The 20,913-nt window shown below is 33.5% G+C and overlaps 1 protein-coding gene across 7 annotated transcripts in view; it reads left to right on the top strand.

The window, feature by feature from the left end:
- Positions 1 to 20,690, top strand: part of LOC109160228 — a 35,484-nt gene extending 14,794 nt beyond the window's left edge. Inside the window, exons 1-22 of one of the 7 annotated variants that reach the window (XM_019308471.1) lie at positions 6,999 to 7,216; positions 7,310 to 7,375; positions 7,582 to 7,644; positions 12,296 to 12,377; positions 12,488 to 12,560; positions 12,747 to 12,869; positions 13,020 to 13,189; positions 13,386 to 13,535; positions 13,969 to 14,118; positions 14,817 to 14,877; positions 15,224 to 15,510; positions 16,331 to 16,462; positions 16,870 to 16,989; positions 17,165 to 17,251; positions 17,567 to 17,689; positions 17,824 to 17,944; positions 18,045 to 18,170; positions 18,522 to 18,656; positions 18,761 to 18,891; positions 19,095 to 19,235; positions 20,070 to 20,393; positions 20,513 to 20,690. In XM_019308471.1, coding sequence (XP_019164016.1) covers positions 12,321 to 12,377; positions 12,488 to 12,560; positions 12,747 to 12,869; positions 13,020 to 13,189; positions 13,386 to 13,535; positions 13,969 to 14,118; positions 14,817 to 14,877; positions 15,224 to 15,510; positions 16,331 to 16,462; positions 16,870 to 16,989; positions 17,165 to 17,251; positions 17,567 to 17,689; positions 17,824 to 17,944; positions 18,045 to 18,170; positions 18,522 to 18,656; positions 18,761 to 18,891; positions 19,095 to 19,235; positions 20,070 to 20,393; positions 20,513 to 20,608 — 2,607 coding nt within the window. In that variant the 5' untranslated portion in view covers positions 6,999 to 7,216; positions 7,310 to 7,375; positions 7,582 to 7,644; positions 12,296 to 12,320 and the 3' untranslated portion in view covers positions 20,609 to 20,690. Of the gene's footprint in view, positions 1 to 6,998; positions 7,376 to 7,581; positions 7,645 to 10,581; positions 10,860 to 11,315; positions 11,497 to 12,295; positions 12,378 to 12,487; positions 12,561 to 12,746; positions 12,894 to 13,019; positions 13,190 to 13,385; positions 13,536 to 13,968; positions 14,119 to 14,816; positions 14,878 to 15,223; positions 15,511 to 16,330; positions 16,463 to 16,869; positions 16,990 to 17,164; positions 17,252 to 17,566; positions 17,690 to 17,823; positions 17,945 to 18,044; positions 18,171 to 18,521; positions 18,657 to 18,760; positions 18,892 to 19,094; positions 19,236 to 20,069; positions 20,394 to 20,512 lie in introns of those variants that run through there. The other 6 variants (XM_019308468.1, XM_019308474.1, XM_019308472.1 and 3 more) reach the window with 6 other exon arrangements.
- Positions 20,691 to 20,913: the final 223 nt, after the last annotated feature.

Here is a 20,913-nt window from a genome sequence, read left to right as displayed (position 1 = left end):
TATTTAGTTAGACTATCGCTTTTAGACTTAGTACTTAGATTAACGTTATTACAAAGTTTCAAACATTTATTTTTGTGACAGTTATATATAATCAATCTCTCATGTATTATCTTGCATTTATATACTTTAAATTACCAATTTAAATAAACAAATTCAACATTTATTTACTTATGCATGAACATCTTCTATATAATATTGTATTGATATACTTTGAAATACTTATTTAAAAATAAGTATTGGACATTTATCTTATTCGCGCTTTAAAAGAACTAGTATATATATATATATATATATATATATATATATATATATATATATATATATCAAATACTGTCAGTCAGCCCATTCATTCTGCCATTAGCCCATTTAATGTTTTGACCCAATCCAATAGGCAGAAGCCCAATACAAAACAAAAAACACACAAAATAGAGTATCCCAGACGACGTACGAACATTTCTCCACGGTCATCTGCGCCTCACGCCCTCCGGCCTCCATCCTCGGCGTCTGGCGACACTCTGGTCAGGCGGTCACTCCTCACGCCCTCCGCCCTGCCCTGTCTCTTCAGTCCTCACATCTTCATCCTCGCCCCTCAGTCACTCAGCCAGTAAGGTGTCAGCCCTCTGCGATACAAAGTTATAATACAAAATAATACTATATATTTATTTACCAAGTATTTTATTAATACCATGAAAAAAATTAAAAATATATATAATTAATAATATTAATCATATTAATTACTTGAAGGATTTGTTGACAAAGAGACTATTCAAATCATACAACAAATTGAAGTGAGAACAACTTCGCAATATCCTTGTTTGACAATCAGCAGTTAGCGGTTAGTGTTAACGGATTATATTAGCGAATTTGACCACCGAATTATATCAATGATTGGTAAAAAGATATTTGAAAAAATTAGTTGTTTAGATTAACATGTAAAATGACCTAGGGTATGATGATATAATAATAATAATACTAATACTAATAATAATAATAATAATAATAATAATAATAATAATAATAATAATAATAATAATAATAATAATTGTTTTAAAAAAATAAAAAATAAATAAAAAATATAATTAAGTCAATCATATTAACTACTTGGGAGATTTATTGACAAAAAGAGTATTCAAATCACACAACAAATTGAAGTGGGAAACTATATCGCAATCTCCTTGTTTGGCAATCAGTAGTTAGCGCTTCAATTTTAGTATATACGGAGTATTTAATAATTTATGCCCTAATTTTTATTTTCTCTCCCTTATGTCCTGTATTTGGTTTCAACCATACCTATACAATTATTTTATTGACAACTATAATCAATCTTGACTATATTATCTTGCATTTGTAAACTTAGAATTGCCTATTTAAATACACAAATTTAACATTCAATTATCTATGCATGAACAATTCCAATATAATCTTGCATTGATATACTTTAAAATACTTATTTAAAAAAACTAGTAGGTGCACCCGCGCGATGCGCGGTTATATATATAGTATGATATATATACAGTATAGAAAATAGAGTATTTGTTTACAAAATAATTTAACTTTATTGCCAAACTTAAATATTTTTTAATGAGTAACGGTTTTAAGAATATTAAATAATTCAACTCCACCTGTGTGGTTGTAACACCCCAGATTTTTAATACTTTTTAAAGCTTATAATAAAGGTAGAATCTTATTAAATCCCAGAATATAATACAAGTGTTCGGGGTGCTATGCCACACCTGGGCTGGAGAACCCAGATGCACAGGCTAACTAACTAATATCCTCAAAACATAATGTATAAACATGGCACGCAGGCCGAAAGGGAAACTATCTATCTCTACACTCCGAGTTCTAGCGTGCTCCCGTGACTTAATCTTCTGTGCCTGAAAGCCAAATATATCTGTTCAGCGAGAGATGCTGGTAACCCACTCCAACGCGTTGAAATACAATACATATAGAGATATATATAGATATACGAAAACCATTTTGAGCATGAAGATATATCCTACGAACTCTAGCTTTAAAACCGGGAATGACTCGACAGATAAAGCCAGACACAAGCAACAGTTATAACAAGCATATGCAGTTCACAACAGATAAGGCAGATAAGGCAAAGCATAAACAATAATCATAACCCAACATAAACAATCCCCAACATAAAACCCATAGTCACATCCCCAAGGCACTCTTAATCACAACTCATCCATATCACAACACATAATGCACTTTGTTGGCGCCACAGGACCAATCGCATGCCCATACATGAGGGTCAGCGCATATAGCTCTGACACGGCCCCGCAGCACCTTGCCCCGTATCGCAACACGGGGGGGTCGATCGCAACCGACCGATGAACCGCAGCTCATCATAGTGTTTGATCGCAACCAAACAGTGGACCGCAGCCCAAGAGAATGTCATCTGACCGCAGCCAGGAAAGAGGACGAACCGCAGCTCGTATAGAAACGTTTGATCGCAACCAAACGGTGGACCGCAGCCCAAGAGAATGGCATCTGACCGCAGCCAGGAAAGAGGACGAACCGCAGCTCGTATAGAAACGTTTGATCGCAACCAAACGGTGGACCGCAGCCCAAGAGTATCAATCTGACCGCAGCCAGCTTCTGAACCGCAGCTCAGGATAACCAATCTGATCGCAACCGAATTGGGGTAACACGCACACGTAACACACAACAAGCACATGCAACCAACATTACACATTGGGAAGGGGGATAAAACGTATAACAAAACCTATGCGTGATCCATCACATACTAAGAATAGTCCTAAGGGGTTCATACCTCTTCCACCTAGGTCAACGGGATACCAATTCATCTAGCATGCAATATATTAGACTCATAAACCTACGAACGGTACCCGAAACATCAAACTAGACATAGACACGATAAACGGAGTCCGTTGGGACACCACGGGGAACGGGGGAACATCAAACGGGGAAGCCGGGGTCCCGAAAGGGGATAAATTCCAGCGGGTAGCCGGTGGGTGGGGGGCCACCCGCCGGCTGCCCGCCGGACAATACTGTTCCGGGCAGCGGGTCGCCGGCGGGCAGCTGCCCGCCCGCCGGCTGCCCGCTGCCGGAACAGTGTTTCTCGGCCGTGGGTAGGTGGCGGGTCCCCTACCCCCCCACCTACCCCCCACTGACTCTTTTCACATACTTTCGCCCCGGGGACCGTTGTGGAACCCGAAACCATGCTTAGACACTTTACAACGCAATTAACGACAACACGTAGACAATTATCGGATCGAATACGAGAAACGAACGACACATAACCTATCATGCTTTTCTAAACATAATCAACACCCAAACATGCGATTTCCCCACCCGATAATCCAAGAATAATATCATACGATACAACCTAGGGTTCTAATCACTTTTATATCAACAAGAATACGATTCGTCTTCTAATTGCAAGATTCGGGAAGAATAAGACATAAACATCAAGAACGCCATACAATTATCAAGAACGACATATAATCATCAAGAACTCCACATAATCATCAAGAACACCATAATTATCAAGAATCTCCCAATATCAAGATTATCAAGATTTCTCATGGAATCATTATACCAATCGCCAATAATAATCATCACCAATCAATAAAACACAATAATAAGGGGAAACCCTAAGGGGGGATCATAACTATAAAAATAGGTTTTGTTGAGACATGGGTTACCTCTTAGCCTTAATTAATTCCTTGGCTATGAAGGATCTTTCTTTAAGCTTTCTTGATTTCTTGATTTCTCCTAAGGGGATTCTTGGAACTCTTTGGGTGGTGAGAGATTATTGTGGTGGGGATTCTAGGTGCCTCCTAAGTTCCCTATTTATATATTTAAGACTCCTAGTTAGGGCCTGAATGGTATGGGTTTACTAATTCTATTCCTTATAGGGCTAGGGCTTGTTTTAGGGATAAGGGCCCATGGTCCATAGTGGACCATATTAATTAAAGAGGATCCTAATCGTAATCTGAATAGTAAAAGGCCTACTTCCTTTATTCCTAATAGGCTTAAGACTCTTATTCGGGCAAGGGTCCACGGTTCATGGCGGACCTTACTAATTAATTAAAGGTAAACCTAACATAATTAAATCATATTTAATTATTATTAACGGGATTAATTAAATAATTAATCCGGGATTGAAGGCCGTAACACGGGGTGTTACAGTGGTGTCATATATATAATAAAAAATGTGACATCATAATGCTTTAAGAATAGGATTTAAATAAAAAAAAAAAATCAAACATCACATTATTCTCTTTATTAAAGTGAAATTATTTTCAACAACAGAACTATAAAATCAAATATTATTAAAGAATTGCTTATTATGTTTCTTGAAGTTTTTAGTTGAGCCACCAAGATTCTTGAATAACAAATCAACATGTTATAAAGTTACTATTTTAATATTAAAATCTAACTCAATACAAAATTTGCCCAAATTTGAACTATTATGATATTAAATTATAACATTCCATTCATGAGATGCACTGCATAAAACTTAAATAATTTTATTGTTGATCATATCTTAAAAATAATTAAATCAAGCATTAATCTTTAAAGTTCATTGTGAATTAATCCTCAAAATTATACATTAATTTTATAATATTAAAAATTGTAAGTATAGATAATACAGTACATGCTAATACTAATAATAATAAAAAGAAAAAAGCATAAAGCATATAATAATAACATTATTAATAATGACTAATAGCTCATCTAGAATTATATTCTGTGTTATGCCATCACTGTAATTCTCTGAGATATAAATTTTCAGGTCAACAATTGCAAACTAAACCTATTGCATAACATGCATCTCGAAATGAGTCATAGTGGACACCATTTACAGTCCTGATATCTGTATAACTTGTAGGGCCACGTATTTTATTAACAAACACCTCAAATAAAAGATTTCTCCAGTCGCTGGCGGGACATAGAATATCCTTCCGATTGAGAACCCTTTTTTCCGTGGCTGCCATTTTCTAAGGTCTTTCTTCTAAACGAATCTTGTTCACCTCAAACCATTGCAAGAACATGCTCTGTGCTATAGTGGGTCTATTAACAATGTTCTCAACAGGATCATCATCTGCAAATACCACGCTCTGTTGATTAGTAAGGTGAAAGCTTAACATTTCCACTGAAGGAGCCCTAAGTTGTATATCAAAACCAAACAAACGCCAAATCGCTTCACATGGGGGTATGTACCTACAGTCATAGTACTATTTTCTTCTTGACCATGGACCCGAACCCAATAAAACCCGAACCCAATAAAATATTTTCTCCTAACCCTAAGACCATCTTTAACCCTCTAGGAATATTTTCAGTATATTCTTACAATAAATTTTTTCTATCTTCAACCCATTACGCCAAGTTTTATTTCTTTACTAAAATAATTTGTTTTTTTTTTCATAAATTAAGACTTTGTATTATAACGTTAAATATAATTATAATGCAAATATTATTTTATTCCAAAATAATAAATCATAGAACATCCATTACATTTAATTTTCAGATGGGGTGACCATGAAGATTAGTACCTCTTCAGTATTTGGTAATCTATTAAGTTTAACAAACAGTCAAATAATGTAATTAATTACACTTGCTAAAAACAGTTACACAATTGTTTGTTGCTGATTTTTTTTTTCTATAATCAATTAAGCATCGAATGAGATCATATGTTGTTTTATCTCTATATTATTTTTTTTTGCTCTATTTCTAACTTACTTGTGAATCCAGTAATTCTATTACTCCGATTCATAAAGAAAAATCCTTTATTTGTTTACAAAGTAATTTAACTTTATTGTCAAACTTAAATATTTTTTTAATATGAGTAACGGTTTTAAGAATATTAAATAATTCAACTCCACCTGTGTGGTGTCATATATATAATAAAAAATGTGACATCATAATGCTTTAAGAATATGATTTAAATAAAAAAATCAAACATCATATTATTCTATTTATTAAAGTGAAATTTTTTTCAACAACAGAACTATAAAATCAAATATTATTAAAGAATTGCTTATTATGTTTCTTGAAGTTTTTAGTTGAGCCACCAAGATTCTTGAATAACAAACCAACATGTTATAAAGTTAATATTTTAATATTAAAATCTAACTCAATACAAAATTTTTCCAAATTTGAACTATTATGATATTAAATTATAACATTCCATCATGAGATGCACTGCATAAAACTTTAATAATTTTATTGTTGATCATATCTTAAAAATAATTAAATCAAGCATTAATCCTTAAAGTTCATTGTGAATTAATCCTCAAAATTATACCTTAATTTTATAATATTAAAAATTATAAGTATAGATAATACAGTACATGCTAATACTAATAATAATAATAAAAAGAAAAAAGCTAATAATAATAACATTATTAATAATGACTAATAACTCATCTATAATTATAATATGTGTTATGCCATCACTGAAATTCTTTGAGATATAAATTTTCTGATCAACAATTGCAAACTAATAGGAAAAATAATCGAATATCAAACTAATTAACAATAAAATTTTTTTACACGTGGTTCAAACCAACCGTAACATATAAAATAATTTAAAAATTTTGTTACATATAAGGATTTAACAACATTCTGATATAACTACAAAATATATATAACTAAAATTATTAAATGTTATAAAAAATACACTATTAATATGCGCACATTTTTATCTTGCATAATGGTAATGTACATTATGTTATATATAATATAAAATAATGTATGTTTATTAAATTAAAAATATAGTACACATAACATATCTAATTACACCATTCTACATCCTAAATTTGTAAGTAAAAAAAAAAAAGACCAACAATTTAATAATATACATCAGGCCAATAATAGCCTCACTATACATACATGATATTTAAGCCCAAATGATATGACCCAATACCATAACCCAACCCAATATATTAGACCCGACCCAAATCTATGGGGTATAAAAACATAGTTCAGCCGCATAATTCACCATCCCTGCCCGACCCTTCGCCTCCTCCGCCTCCTCCGCCTCCTCCGCCTCTCTCTCTCCGGTCTGTAACCTTCTTCTCGCTTCTCACAAATTTGTCCTGTCAAAGCTGTAATCCATGGTTTCCGATGGCTATCCTTGTTTGTATCTGGATCAGAAGTCGTTTATCGACCGTGGTTAAGCTTTTATCCACAATATCGCGCTGTTCGAAGCTCTCAAATCCAACCCTAGACTATAGTAATTACATTTATGCTTACAAAATACCTGAATTTCTGACCTAAACTCGCAAATTTCATTATCCAAAACCTAACCCTATCTCGTTTCTGCTAGCCGATTATACTCAACTGCCGCTGATTTCGCGATGTTAGTTCACAAACCTAATTCCAGAATGCCTTAGTACGATAAGTAAACTCTTTTAATTTTATGTATTTATTTCGTAGAATACTTATATTTTGTGGGCATTACATTATATGTTTTCATTTTATGATGCATGTATGTTTGTAATTAGCTCAGTGTTCGAAAATGAATTATTGTCTTGAGTTTGGACAATTTAACTGCACAGTGTTTAATTTCATCTTTGAATGTGTGTTTTATTATTGCAGGTGGAAGAACAGAGAGGTCAACAACACTATAAGACAAAGTCCAGATTTAGATTTTAAAACATTGTAAGTTTAATTTATACATGCGTAAATTATCTTTGTTATATTTTTTTGATAATGCTTTGCCATTAGTACTTAAATTATCTTAGGTTTATATTTGTGCCTTAGGTTTATCTTCTATGGTAGTAATTCATATAAGAATTACAAATTGCTTCTGTGACAATCTTTGTACTTTAAAGAACAATTTTTTTTAAATGATGTAATACTTTTCTGATACTGTTTTTTAAAGACCAAGTTGGTTAATCACCTTTCTATTCTATACCGCCAGATATTGGTAGATTTAAAATAGTGTTTCATAGTTAATCATGTCTAGAAAATTTTGAAAATGCTTGTTTAAAAAAAAAAATCACCATTTCATTTATTTATAAAGAATCTCACCTTGGTTCAAGTTTATTTTTTTTCAAAATAAATTTAGAGTTAGTTTAACTTTGTTTTTTTTAGTTGAAATCTCAATTCTCCAGATTTGGTTCATTTTTTTTCTTCAAAATGAAAGCAATGTTTAGTTTTTTTTGTTCAAAATTTCAACTATTAAGATTTTGTTTCTTTCAACATGGAACAATAGGTATACTCTGGTTCCAGTATGTTTTTTTCAAGCTGGAATAATAGGTTTCAAAAAAAAAAGTTCACCTTCTTACAAAATACTAAAATTTAGACAGAAGTTGTGTTAGAACTATTTTCCAACTTAATGAACTACTTTGGTTTCTTATTTAATTCATTGTGATTTTTCTTTATTTTATAGTTACGTATGTTTTGAGTGTTCTTTACTTATGGTGTCTTATTTACTTCATTTTGATTTCTTTTTCTTTTTATGATTTCGTAGCTACAAATAATGTTTGCATTTATACTTATACTTGAAATTCCATATTTCCTTATGGTATCCTAAGTCTGTAGATTTACCAATTTGGAGAATACATATTCTGCATAGTTTTTGAATCATGCACACGTCTTACATGGCAAAGATCTTCCATTGATAGCTTGACTGCTAGGGCTTCATATCTATTTTATTTACTGTATAAATTTTCTATCAATGGTTTTGCTTAATAACACTACTCATCTAGAATTTCATTTATATGTTAGTTTGCATGCTTAATTCAAGAGTTCCTAATGTTCAGTCTAATACTCCAGAACTCAAACTATTCTGTCAGTTTTGCTATCTAAAACACTTTAAATATCTTCTGTTGTCCATTTCTAGGTGATCTAGAATTAATTCTGTAGAAGCTTTTGCTACTCATTTTTAAATGTGTCTGCATGCATTGCTTTTATTAGCAGATGATGTTTAAACATGCATTAGCTCAGTAAAATATTTTAAAAATTAAGCTTGAGAAACAAAGTATCCTCAAAAATAATTCTTGTTCCCTACTATTCTTTTCCCTTTTTTTTTTTAAAATGAAAATTCTTTTATAGTATGTTGCTATACAAATTTGATTATTTCTTAATTTCATGGTTTTCATACTTTTTATATTACATTAAATGTGCATATAGTAACCTAAATATGAAACAGTTTTGGGTATAGTTTGTTTGATACTTTGCTCCAGCTTAAACAATTCCTTGAGCAGCAATTGTTAGACTGTTTACTTCATCACCTATGTTCCCCACTTATTTTTCAAACACACAAAAAAATAGTAAATTATATGATTTGCAATAGGAATCAAAAAAAAAAAAAAAAAAAAAAAAACAGGCAGAAATAATCATATAACCAAATCAGATTGGATATGGTTTAAGAGCAGTTTCAAAAAATTACTTAATGTGTTACATCTTTTTCAAACTAAATGCTCCATGCATGCCCAAGATTTAGAATGTCTTCAATATTTGCTTGCTGAAACTGTCATTGCCAGTTGATTGTATTACAGTTTGCACTATTGTACCTGAATTTTTGTTTAGGTCAAAAGAAAACAAAAAATACCAATAAAGGAAAATCAGGAACAACTAAGATATGATGCCAGTAGATGCAAATAGAGAAATAGAGAAATTCAACAGTTTAATAAGCATTGCAATACATTACAACATCATCCTTCGGTATTGTTTCATGTATGTATGTACCCAATATAAAAGCAAAGAATTTATTTATGTTACTAACAAAACATGCAGGTCAGAATAGTTTGTATGAAAAAAATGGAAACATTAATCTTACCTGTTTGTTAGGGAAAAGACTATTCCTTGCTCTTGCTTGTTGTTCCTCCTTGCAATTCACAGATTCGTAAGTTTGGACCAATCGGACTCTTATTGCTCCTCTCCTCCTGTGGGGAGGGCTAACCTGAGAAGCAAAATGTATTCTGAGGGGCTTTTTACAGCAAAATTCTGAGAGTTAATTTGAAAGTTTTTCGTTTGTGGGGTTGAATATCTGATTACACCGCAATATTTATAGTAGATTTACAATCAGATATTGCGGTTTGTTCTATGCCCCTTCGAAAAAAAACAAAGTGTCTTGGAAGTATGAAGATCCAACAAAACGTTTCAGATTCCAAGAGCAGATTCATTATTCTTATGTTCAATTAAATTTAAAATAGATCTGATTTATTAGGATGTATTAGTAGTATTGCAGGTTTGCTTCTCTATGTATTTATGAATGTGTAATTAATTCAAATTTAAAATGGAACAAAAAACATAGATGGGAACCTCCTAGATAGCTGTAAAACAGTATAAACAGCATTTAGTTCTCTTGGATTGAGTCTACCTAGTAAAAGGGCAGCTTCTCTACCTAGAAATTGCATTAAATGAAATGTAAAAATCTGCTATTGTCAAAACTGTGTTGTTTTCATTGGGCGGGAAATAATGATTGGCAAAACTTCTTGCTTTATTATAGAGTTAGATATTGGGCATTATCTCAATCGCGCAATGCGCGTAAAAAAACTAGTATATATATATATATATATATATATATCAAATACTGTCAGTCAGCCCATTCATTCTGCCATTAGCCCATTTAATGTTTTGACCCAATCCAATAGGCAGAAGCCCAATACAAAACAAAAAACACACAAAATAGAGTATCCCAGACGACGTACGAACATTTCTCCACGGTCATCTGCGCCTCACGCCCTCCGGCCTCCATCCTCGGCGGCTGGCGACACTCTGGTCAGGCGGTCACTCCTCACGCCCTCCGCCCTGCCCTGTCTCTTCAGTCCTCACATCTTCATCCTCGCCCCTCAGTCACTCAGCCAGTAAGGTGTCAGCCCTCTGCGGCTCTTCTTCACATAGTCGCTATAACTCCAACTCTCAAGGTAAATTTTTTTTTTTTTTTTTGTTTGTTTGTTTTTTTTTTCATATTAAAATTAAAAGGAATTTCGTACATTATACGCTGCATTGCTAAGACTCTCGGATTTCATACATTAAATTTTTACATATTTCATACAATGGACTCTGTTGTTACTTGAATACTTGTTAGTATTTGAAAATTAATTCTGGAGTTCGGTACTTTGGCAGTGTGTTTGTATTGTGTGCAAACTTATGAAAAGCGAGCGCTTTTGCGCTTAAAGCGCAAAAGCGACGCGAGCGATCCGAAATCGCTTCGCCTTGGTGAGGCGCAGGTTCGTGACTAAGCGCGCGTCTTTTGCGCTGTTCGGCGGAAGCGGTGAAGTGGTGAAGCGCACAAAGGCGTTGCTTTGTCACGAAAAGCGCAAGTCAACGGTCAGTTTAAAAAAAAAAAAAAAAACCTAAGCTAATATCGCGAGTCGCGACTGGAGGAGAAGATTCGCAGAGAAAAAAACCCTTGCCGCTTCTTTCCTCTACGGCTCAACCCCTCTCTAAGGCTCTAAGCTGCTCTCCACCTCTTCCTTCTCGCCGACCACTGCCCTCGCCGACCACCGCCTTCGCGAGTCCTTTGTCCTGCTCGCCGTTCACGCTGCTGAGTGGTGACTGGTATCGCTGTTTAGTTTTTTTTTTTTTTTTTTTTTCCTCTTCCGTAAAGATGGAAGATACATATGTTATATTATTTATATGTGAGTTGAAGCCTTGATTTATGTGAGTTAGGCAGTAGGCAGTAGCTTGTTAGGACTTAGGAGTGTAGACAGTAGAGTGTTAGTGTCATAGTGTTATTGTGTTTTAGACTTTTATCTTACCACATTTAATAATTTATTTTTATTAAATGAATAAATGATAATATCTAACAAGATTAAGAGTTAATATAAGTTTATAAATTTTGAAAATTACAATTTACAGTTAATTAGTTGAGTATTTATCATTTTAGGACTTATTTTGGATGTTATTTTGCATAAATATTTGAAGTTTTTGACTATATATATGTATAATTTATATATATTTAAAGCGTCGCTTTTTGTGAAAAAGCGACGCTTCGCTTTGCGCTTTCGCTTTAAAGCAAAGCCCGGCCTTGTCGCTTTAGTGCGCTTTTCCGCTTTAAAAAGTTTGATTGTGTGTTTACTGTTTAGACTTGGCATTGGCAATTTGACATTTAGAAAATTAGTATCTTTGTATCTTTGGAGACTTTATTTTGGACTTGTGAGATTATTATATTTTATATTTAGACTTTTTTAAGTGTATTTTTCTATTTATTTTTTGATTTGGAATTATATAGTATTGCACATTACTACATTAGAATTTTTAACTATTAATTGTGGAATAACTTGTTCCTACCCTAAACCCACATTACCCTCTGTTCTCATAATATCATCACTTCATCCAAATTCCCAATCCTGGACAGCTGAAATCTCAGAATCTCTACCACGATGGTGAAGTCTAAAGCTCAATCAAAGAAGCAGCAAAAGCGCGGCGTTGATTTCAAAGTATTTCTTTCAATTTGCTCGCTCAGTTTAGAAGTTTGAGATAAAATTCAAGGTCAGTTGTTTATACGCAAATGCAACATTTTCTTTTGATTTTGATTTTGATTTTTCAGAAAATAAGAAGAAAAGTTGGTCAAAAATTGCCCCCGCCAAAGAACTCTACTAACACGGAAATCAAATCCAAAGGTAATATATATATATATATATATATATATATATATATTAAAGAGAAAGCCTATTATGTGTTTAGAAGTAGTATTTGCTGCCAAAAATGTTAAATTATGTTGAGCTCGTTGGACTAGCATAATAAGTGGCAATGGCTACTGAAGTAGTTGATGAAACTGTTATTGTGTGTCCCAACTCCATGAACAGCGATTGTTCTTCCCGAGCAGAGTGTAGCTTTTGAGAAGGCAGGTTTAGCTGTGAGTAAGAAAGGGTTAACCCTGAAGGAGCTTCTTCAGCAAACAAGTCATCACAATGCTAGAGTCCGTAAAGGTACTCCCATATGACATTTAACTTGTGAGGAGACTTCAACTTGAAAAACAATTGATCATAAGACTAATCTAAATGCATCTTGGATGAGAGTTTTTTGACCTCGTTTATGAGTTCAGTAGAAGTTTACATAATTATGTGTTTTCATCTCAGATGCATTGGTTGGAATCAAGGATATATTTCTTAAATACCCAGTTGAACTGAAGCTGCACAAACTTGCTGTTATAGAGAAACTGCGTGAACGGATTAGTGATGATGATAAGTTGGTTCGTGAAACACTATATCAACTCTTCAAGTCAGTGATTTTTCCTGGCTGTGTAGAGGTATTCTCGAATGTGCTTTTGTAGTTCCCTAGTTAATTCAGGAGTAGTATTCATTAATCACTGAACAGAGAGTGTGGTTGCTATGATTTAAGTGAATGCTGTGCACAGGAATGTATTCAATTTATTTTCATATAGTTTATCTCATTATATTTTGAATAAATCAACAACAGCTATACATTTTCTTCTCTTGTTCCAGGATGGCAAGGGGCCATTTATATCCTTGATAATGGTGTACATATTCAGCGCAATGACAAATTTAGCAATTGAAGTGCGATTAATGGCTTTCAAATTTCTTGACCTTGTCATCCAGAATTATCCATCTACATTTTCCATGTACGCAGAAAAGGTTGATGAACCTTCTCTTTAAGTGAATGGATTTGCTCATACATTTTTAATTGCTACTTGGCGAATTCGTTGATGCATTTCCTTGTCTACTGCATGTACAAGTATAGTTCAAATACATTAAGGTGCCTTACCTTCAATTTTAGTTTAGACTCGCAAACTATAGTCAATAAAGTAATCTTGCCTGATTTAGTTGTTGAAACATAATACATACATCTTTGTTTGTTTATGCTTTATTGTTCATTTTTGGGGACTCCTGTATCGGACTTACTGTTGATTTTCGGTTGTTACCAATACATAATGTTATTACACAGTCTTTTAGGGTTGCTTCGTTTTCTTGGTTCTTACTGATGATTGTGTTCAACCTTATATTCTTCTCCATATGTTTATTGTTCTCATCTTTCTGACCTTTTTTCTTTTCAATTGTAAATTTATAGATTCTCCAAAATTACGGAGATATTTTGCAGAAAAACAAATTTTTCCTGCAAGATAAGGGAAAGATAAAGACTGGTCTTTCTGGGTTGGTTCGTTGTTTATCATTGTTACCATTCAAAAATAGGAGTGCTGGTGACTTGTCAGATAAGAAGGTATGTGCTATGAACCCTTTCTAGTTTAATTATTACTCCATATTTTTTAACGTTTGGTACTAAAGTATTAATTTAATGAAGATTGTTTATGTTTATTTAAATATTCAAAATGCATTAAAGAGACTTGTGCAAAATTGTTTAGGTTTTTTTTTATTTTTTTTTTTTATTTTTTTTTATAAATATAATTTTGTGATGAGGTGGATTGGTTTTGTTAGTTATTTAAGTGTTTCTGGTTTCCCTCTAGCTATTGTTATTGCCCTTCTCTATGTTGTGAGTTAAGATTGGAGCAATATGCTATGTCTGTAGGGATTTGTGTGTCAATTTTAATATTTGATGTGCATTAAAGATTAAACTGCAGTTGTTATTGATAGGCTGATAGGCCTTAAGCTATTGTCATTGCCAATCTCTGTTGTGACAGTATCAATATGTTCTATTTTAGTCTTTAAAATGCATTAAATAAGATTATTTTATTGGGTTTGCTATTCTTTATTCTGTGTGAAAATTGGGGGAGTTATGCTAGTTCGATTGTTTTTATTGATCATATCCCTTGGGGTTGTTACTTCCATTCTCTATGCTGTTGTGACTGGAGCAAGATGCTCTGTTCAAAGGTTGTTATATGTTAAAGTTGGCCAAAGTTGTGCTCATTGGTTATTTATTTATTCTTCTGTCTTCCAAATGGTCAAATTAAACTTTTGCAGGATATTCCTGTTCAAGTGACATTGCACGCTTTTGTTCCTGACATTTCAAGTGATTCCTCTGGTCAGTAAAAAATACCTTTGCTACTATTTTTATTTACAATCTCTAGAAATTAAAAATTATTGTACCATGACAATCTTACCAGTTTCTTGACTTTCTTCCCTATGTTTGGTTCCCCACTTCTCTCTTTCTCCCCTCCCCCCTCTTCTCTTATATGCATTCTCTCATCTTCCTATTTTTGTGAATGAGGGAGGGAGACTGGTGCTCTGATCTGAAATTTTATGTTTGTTAATTGGATTGCCCCTTTATCTCATCCTGTTCCCTTGTTTCATATCAAACAAATAGGGTTTTAAGTGTTCGTTGTGGATAAGAATTCTGAAGTACTTAACCTTTCTCATATTCTCTGTAGGGCTTTCTAGTTCTGGTGTTGTGGAGAAATTGAAGAATCTCTTACCTGCTCTCGTTAGTTGTTTCCAGGATCCCTTGGTTCATAACATGCCCCAAATGGACACACAGTCCTATGATTGTATGCTACTTATACTTCGAAACATAGATCTTCTAGTCAGATTCTTTATTCTTGAATCTCCTTACCATCACACACATGTTAACATATCTGATCAAAGAATTTCACTGCTGGCACTCAAAAAGCATTGGGATGAGTTTCCTTTCAATCCAACTCATGACCTCTCAAAGAAGGTATGATTTCCTATTGAAAACGAGAACAGTTTCTGTTTGTATTTTATGCTAGAAAAAGGAGATAATACAACAAGAAAATTTTTTGTTAGAAAGGTACTATGAAGTATATATTTAATATTTGAATCATTTACTGATGGACTTGAAATGCAAGAAGTTGCGTATGCAGTTTGTCCAAATCTTGTGGGATTTAAAATGTTTTTTTGGCCTTTCACTTTCATTGTTAAAGTCCCAATTTCAAGTCTTTACATTTGATGTTGCTAGTTTGCTACTTGAACTCGGGTAGCATGAATTCCATAAACTATGAGAAGTTCTTGTTCACTTCCCTTAAACATGTGCTATAGTAAGCCTTTGCAAAAAACATGTTTTCCTTTCTCGTACTTGTGCCAATTGCCAAAACATAAATTTTATTTTTCCATAAAAATTTCAAGCATGCAAGTAAAAGACTTCCTGCCTCAAACCAACCCTTGAATAGTTCTAGGAAATTAAGCAGGAAATTTATCATTAATATATTAGGTTAGGACAAAGATATGACATAACTCCTAACTCCTATGAGATAATGCACTTGATAACTCGTTGTAATCTACTATCAATATGTAAACTTTAGTTGTTTAAGTAGAAAAAAAAACAAAAGACTGGATGAATTGTCGTGGAATCTCTCTCACACTCGGTCACACACACACACACCCATTAAAGGAAAAGAAATAAGAAATACAATCACAAATGATGATAACATTGAACGTGCAGTTGCTTTTGTCTCTCTCCTTGTTCACTTCTCTGGTGCCATTATTTCCTCTGATTTCTTCTACTTTTGGCATTGCAGGAAAATGATCGTTATTTCAAGTTGAATATTGTAATTACAGAAATATTTTTGAAGATAAGTCATTGGGACCACCCTCCCCCTGCATTGATGGAGAAATTCCTTGAGTTCATTGAAATTTCACTTTCTGAAAAGGTTCAGTTATGATTTTTTTTAAATGATTAAACTCATTCGTGTACCAATAGTCATCCTGGATGTTTTATATTCATTATTTATTATTTATATTAAATAAATGGATAGAAAAATATTTGCATCTCATCTCTTATGGTTTGAGAAATGGAAACATATGTTTGAACCATTGGTATCTCATCTGCAGATTCATTTCAAGCTTGAATGCTATCTTTACGTGTTATGCTCTTTAATGATGCATTTCTACAATATCAGAAAGTTTTAAGTTTTCCCTCCTGTGTTTTTATTGGTATTCCTTATATTTTCTTTCACAATTCAATTAGATCTTGAAAACATCCTTGATAAGTTGATATGGAATTTTTGGGTAGTGCTTTATATTGCACATATAGTAACAGCCTGCTCACGTTATGCAGATTTGCCACCACATGGAGTCTAGTAAGGTGATTCATGAAAAGCAATTGCTTGCATTGGTGTCATTCACCCCAGAACTTATTATGCGAGTTTCTGGTTTTTGGAAGTCTCGCATTCTTGAGGTTTTTAGACCAAACTTGTTCTTTTATGCTTAGTTGTCTATCTGTTTCTAAAGAGTGATAAGATCCGAAGATCCTTGTGATAGAGGGATGTGGTAGTACAAATCCTTGGTATATATTGTAAAATGTTGCATTTTATTCATAAAGTTATACTCCGTAATTTGTACTGTCATTGCAGGCTTTTACTAAGGCTTTCAAAAGTTGCAGCCCGGAGTCTTTGATGAAATTAGCTTGCCTTTCTGCAATTGAAGAAATGATGTTCTCTGTAAGATTCCTTGTGGTCTCAGTTGTGTTCTTTGAGTGTTTCTGCAAAAATTGTCTGCCACTGTATAATTTTTAATGTAAACTAAACAATACATAGGGATAGTGATTTGATGCTTTTCATTAAATTATCATATTCTGCAGAAACATGTTGGATAGCAGCAATATGTTCTTTTTTCTTTTTCCCTTTCCTTTTCTTGGAGGTGTGAAACTGTAAAATGACATCATTAATTCTGGAATCTCAAAACACATTTAATAATCAGTTGCTAATAATGTTTTAAGCGTGAATCTAATCTCAACTTCCCTGTACAAATTTTAGGAACATGATTGGCTTTACCTGGATACAAGTGATCCAGAACTGCTACATTATCAGATTACTTGGATAAGGGAGCTTCCTTCTCTGCTAATTGTTTTAGGTGATAAACATCCACTCTCTTCTAAGGTACATATTTGCCTTGCTCCCATTAACTCTGGAGGCTTGTCTAAATTAAAGAGGGACAAGCAGTCTACGTGTCACCATCTTTAGCTTCAATTGTCATCTTTTTTCTCCTTAATAGTATGGTTTGCTTTATCCAGACTGTGTTGCGTCTTCAACTTCGCATAGGACAAACGGCTGAGTTTGACTCCCCATTTGCAAAGGAATATGATGAGATGCAGTACATACTACGAGGTTTTTATAGCACAACTTGCAATGAAGGTTAGGACAGCTCCTCATTCTGATTCCAACCTGAGTATTCTTTGTTTCCCGATTCATTCATATCTATTGCTTCCAATTAACAGTATTTCGTTGACCTTAGGAGGCGTAAGCTATGGCCCTTTCATGACGCTTTCTAGAGATATTCAAGAACTTTCCCTCTGCTGCCTATATTACTTCTCTATCTTGGACTCAACAATACTTCAGTCATTGGTTTCATGTTGCCTGTGTAAGTAGTCCCCATCTGTATGCCACAATTTTCATTTATGGAACTTCTCAGTTCTCATTATTACACTACTACCATTATTTATTAATGGCATGGTATAAAATGTTAGCCGTCCATAATGTTGGAGTAAAATATCTTATTTAATCTTCACCTGGTTTAATTAAGGGGAATCTGAAAAAAGGCAACCAATGTACATAGAAGAAAGTTGTTTCTTTAAAAACTTGTTTATTTATTTATAATTCATTTTCAACATGTAGTTAACAAGTATGGAAGATAAGACCAACCATGAGCTAGAACTACAAATAGTTAGTTAATATTGTATAACATTCTGCTTTTCTTCTCACATCATTGCAGCTCATGAACTTGAACCATGTTTAGTTCTTCGTATTTTAGAAGTTCTGCACACAGCCTATAAAGCAGGACACATCCAGATTGCAGATTACATTAGTTTTCTGATCACTTTGGTTTCACGTCTCCATGCTTATCCTGGTAATTTCTTAATTGTGTTATCCAAGTTTGGATATTAAATTTATCTTTAACACCAAATCAGCGATTTTGCTAATGGTTAAACCTATCAATTGGATCCTTTGCAGATAATCATGAGGGGAAATCAATCCGTGTATCCTTTCGGTCGCTTACTAGTGCAGTTTGTTCTTGTTTGTCACAGATTGGTGATAACTGTTTTATTTTCCAGATGGTGGAAAGAGTAATTACTGATCAGATTGTGAGTTGAGATTAACCGTGGTCTGCTTAAATTCTATACTAAATTATATTATTCCCCAACTTACCTTTTAATTTTTCGTGCACTTTGGGGAACTTTTTCTTGTCATTCCATTAGAATATAAGTGTTTTGTAAGTGTGTTTATTCAGATTCATGATATTTTCTATAACATTTTACTAGAGATAACATCTTGTTATTTGTTTCAGTTTCTTAGCCCACTAGTAGATAACATGAATGCTCTTCTAAGGATACTTACTGCAATAGACACCGCACCAACAAAACTTTCAGAACCGAGCATCGACAAACTCAGCCGTGTCCTTCCAAAATATTTACTAGATGTTGCATCTGTAAGTATTAAATATTATTTACTTCCTTCAATTCTCTTTTCACCTGTCTTGGCCACACATATATGACACTAAATAATTGCATTTGATGTTCTTTGTATTGCATTCCTTGCAGTCTAGTATTTCCTAGCTAGATAAAGCCTTTCCATTAACCCGCTTTTAAATTAGCTAGCTAATGATATGAGTTAATACCCAATTTAGTCCTCAACTATAAGGGGTTTTTCTCGATTTAGTCTTAAACGTCTTTTTGTGCTTAATAAGGTCCTCGACTTTGATGGTTTTACACCAATTGAGTCCTTGGCTGTTAGAATCAAGGACTAAATCGAGAAAAATCACTATAGTCGATGACCAAATTGGGTAAAACCACTATATAGTCGAAGACTAACTTGGGTAAAACTACTAAAGTCGAGGACTAAATTGGGCATTAATAGAGGTGAAATTACCAAACTATTTTAACATAGGACTCAATTGGGTAAACCCATCAAAGTTGATGACCTAATTAAGCAACAAAAAAAGATGTTTATGACTAAATCGAGAAAAACTATAGTCGATGACTAAATTGGGTATTAGCTCGTATTAATAGTAATTTGTGCCAAGCATCTTGTGCTCAATTGGAACATTTGTCCCTCTCCTCGAGGGAAGGTCACAAGATCGAACTCCGGTGGTGGGGTATTGACTCTTTGAACTGCAACAGATAGAAAAAGTATAGAACATATACTACCTTGTAATAGAGTCAATAGTACTCAAAAAAAAAAATATTTGTATTCGAAGTAATCAATAATACATACTGAAATTGTAAAGTCTAACTGCTAGAGTAAAATCTTACTATTGATGTAGGATCTTCCTGGAGAAGTTAATGAGCAGAATTCCAGCTTGAGTTTAAAGAGAAGTCAGTATTATCTTCTTCCTTGCTTCTTCCTATTTCAAAGGAGCAACAGGCTATTAAGTAAAGTGTTGAAAGAGATGGGATCAGTATTGGCTGAAAATCATTCGCCCCCGTTGTCTTACCATCACGAATTTCCACAAATCAACCACAAGAGCACTCTCGTGGCAAGCGTGTCCGTTCTCCTGCTTTTGCACAGCGATATTAAAATGAGGCGAGTTTTCTCGTCATGCAAGCCGGAAATCAACAGTATTCTAGAATACATGGTCGCTCTTCTGGTATGCCTAGCCGCCTTGCACAAAAGCTTGTTGATCTTACTCTGTTTTGTGATATGCCATTTTATTAGTAGTCTAAATCAGTTAGATGCCAACAGATTTATTTCTTGTTTTGTTTGCAGGCTTCAGAGGGCAATAACATGACTATAGACGAAAGGCATGAGGTACAAAGAGCTTGTGATAGGCTTACAACTGCGACTACTACTCTTCTAGCTTAGTATTTGGCTTAATTACACTAAATGGATATTTCATTTCTTATGTAGTATATTATTCTTTTTTTTTTTTCAGTTTTATTTAAAATAGTCTATAATTTAATTAAATAGAAAAATATGATTTTGGTTTTTTTTTTTTTAATTTAAAAAAATTAAAATTAGGGTAACGGTTATGAAATGTTAATTTGAATTTTTGTTTGAGAGGAAATATTTTTGAGATGTGAAAATGCTTACCTTTGAGAATTGGGAGTTCCATGTGCATCATTGTATAACCTCCACTGAAGTGTGGTTGCGGACTTGCGGCAAAGGTG

This window comes from Ipomoea nil, unplaced genomic scaffold (genome assembly GCF_001879475.1).
Source record: "Ipomoea nil cultivar Tokyo-kokei standard unplaced genomic scaffold, Asagao_1.1 scaffold2845, whole genome shotgun sequence".
Lineage (NCBI taxonomy): Eukaryota > Viridiplantae > Streptophyta > Magnoliopsida > Solanales > Convolvulaceae > Ipomoea > Ipomoea nil.
Note: the sequence above shows the minus strand (reverse complement) of the source record. Positions and strands in the feature narration are given on the sequence as shown.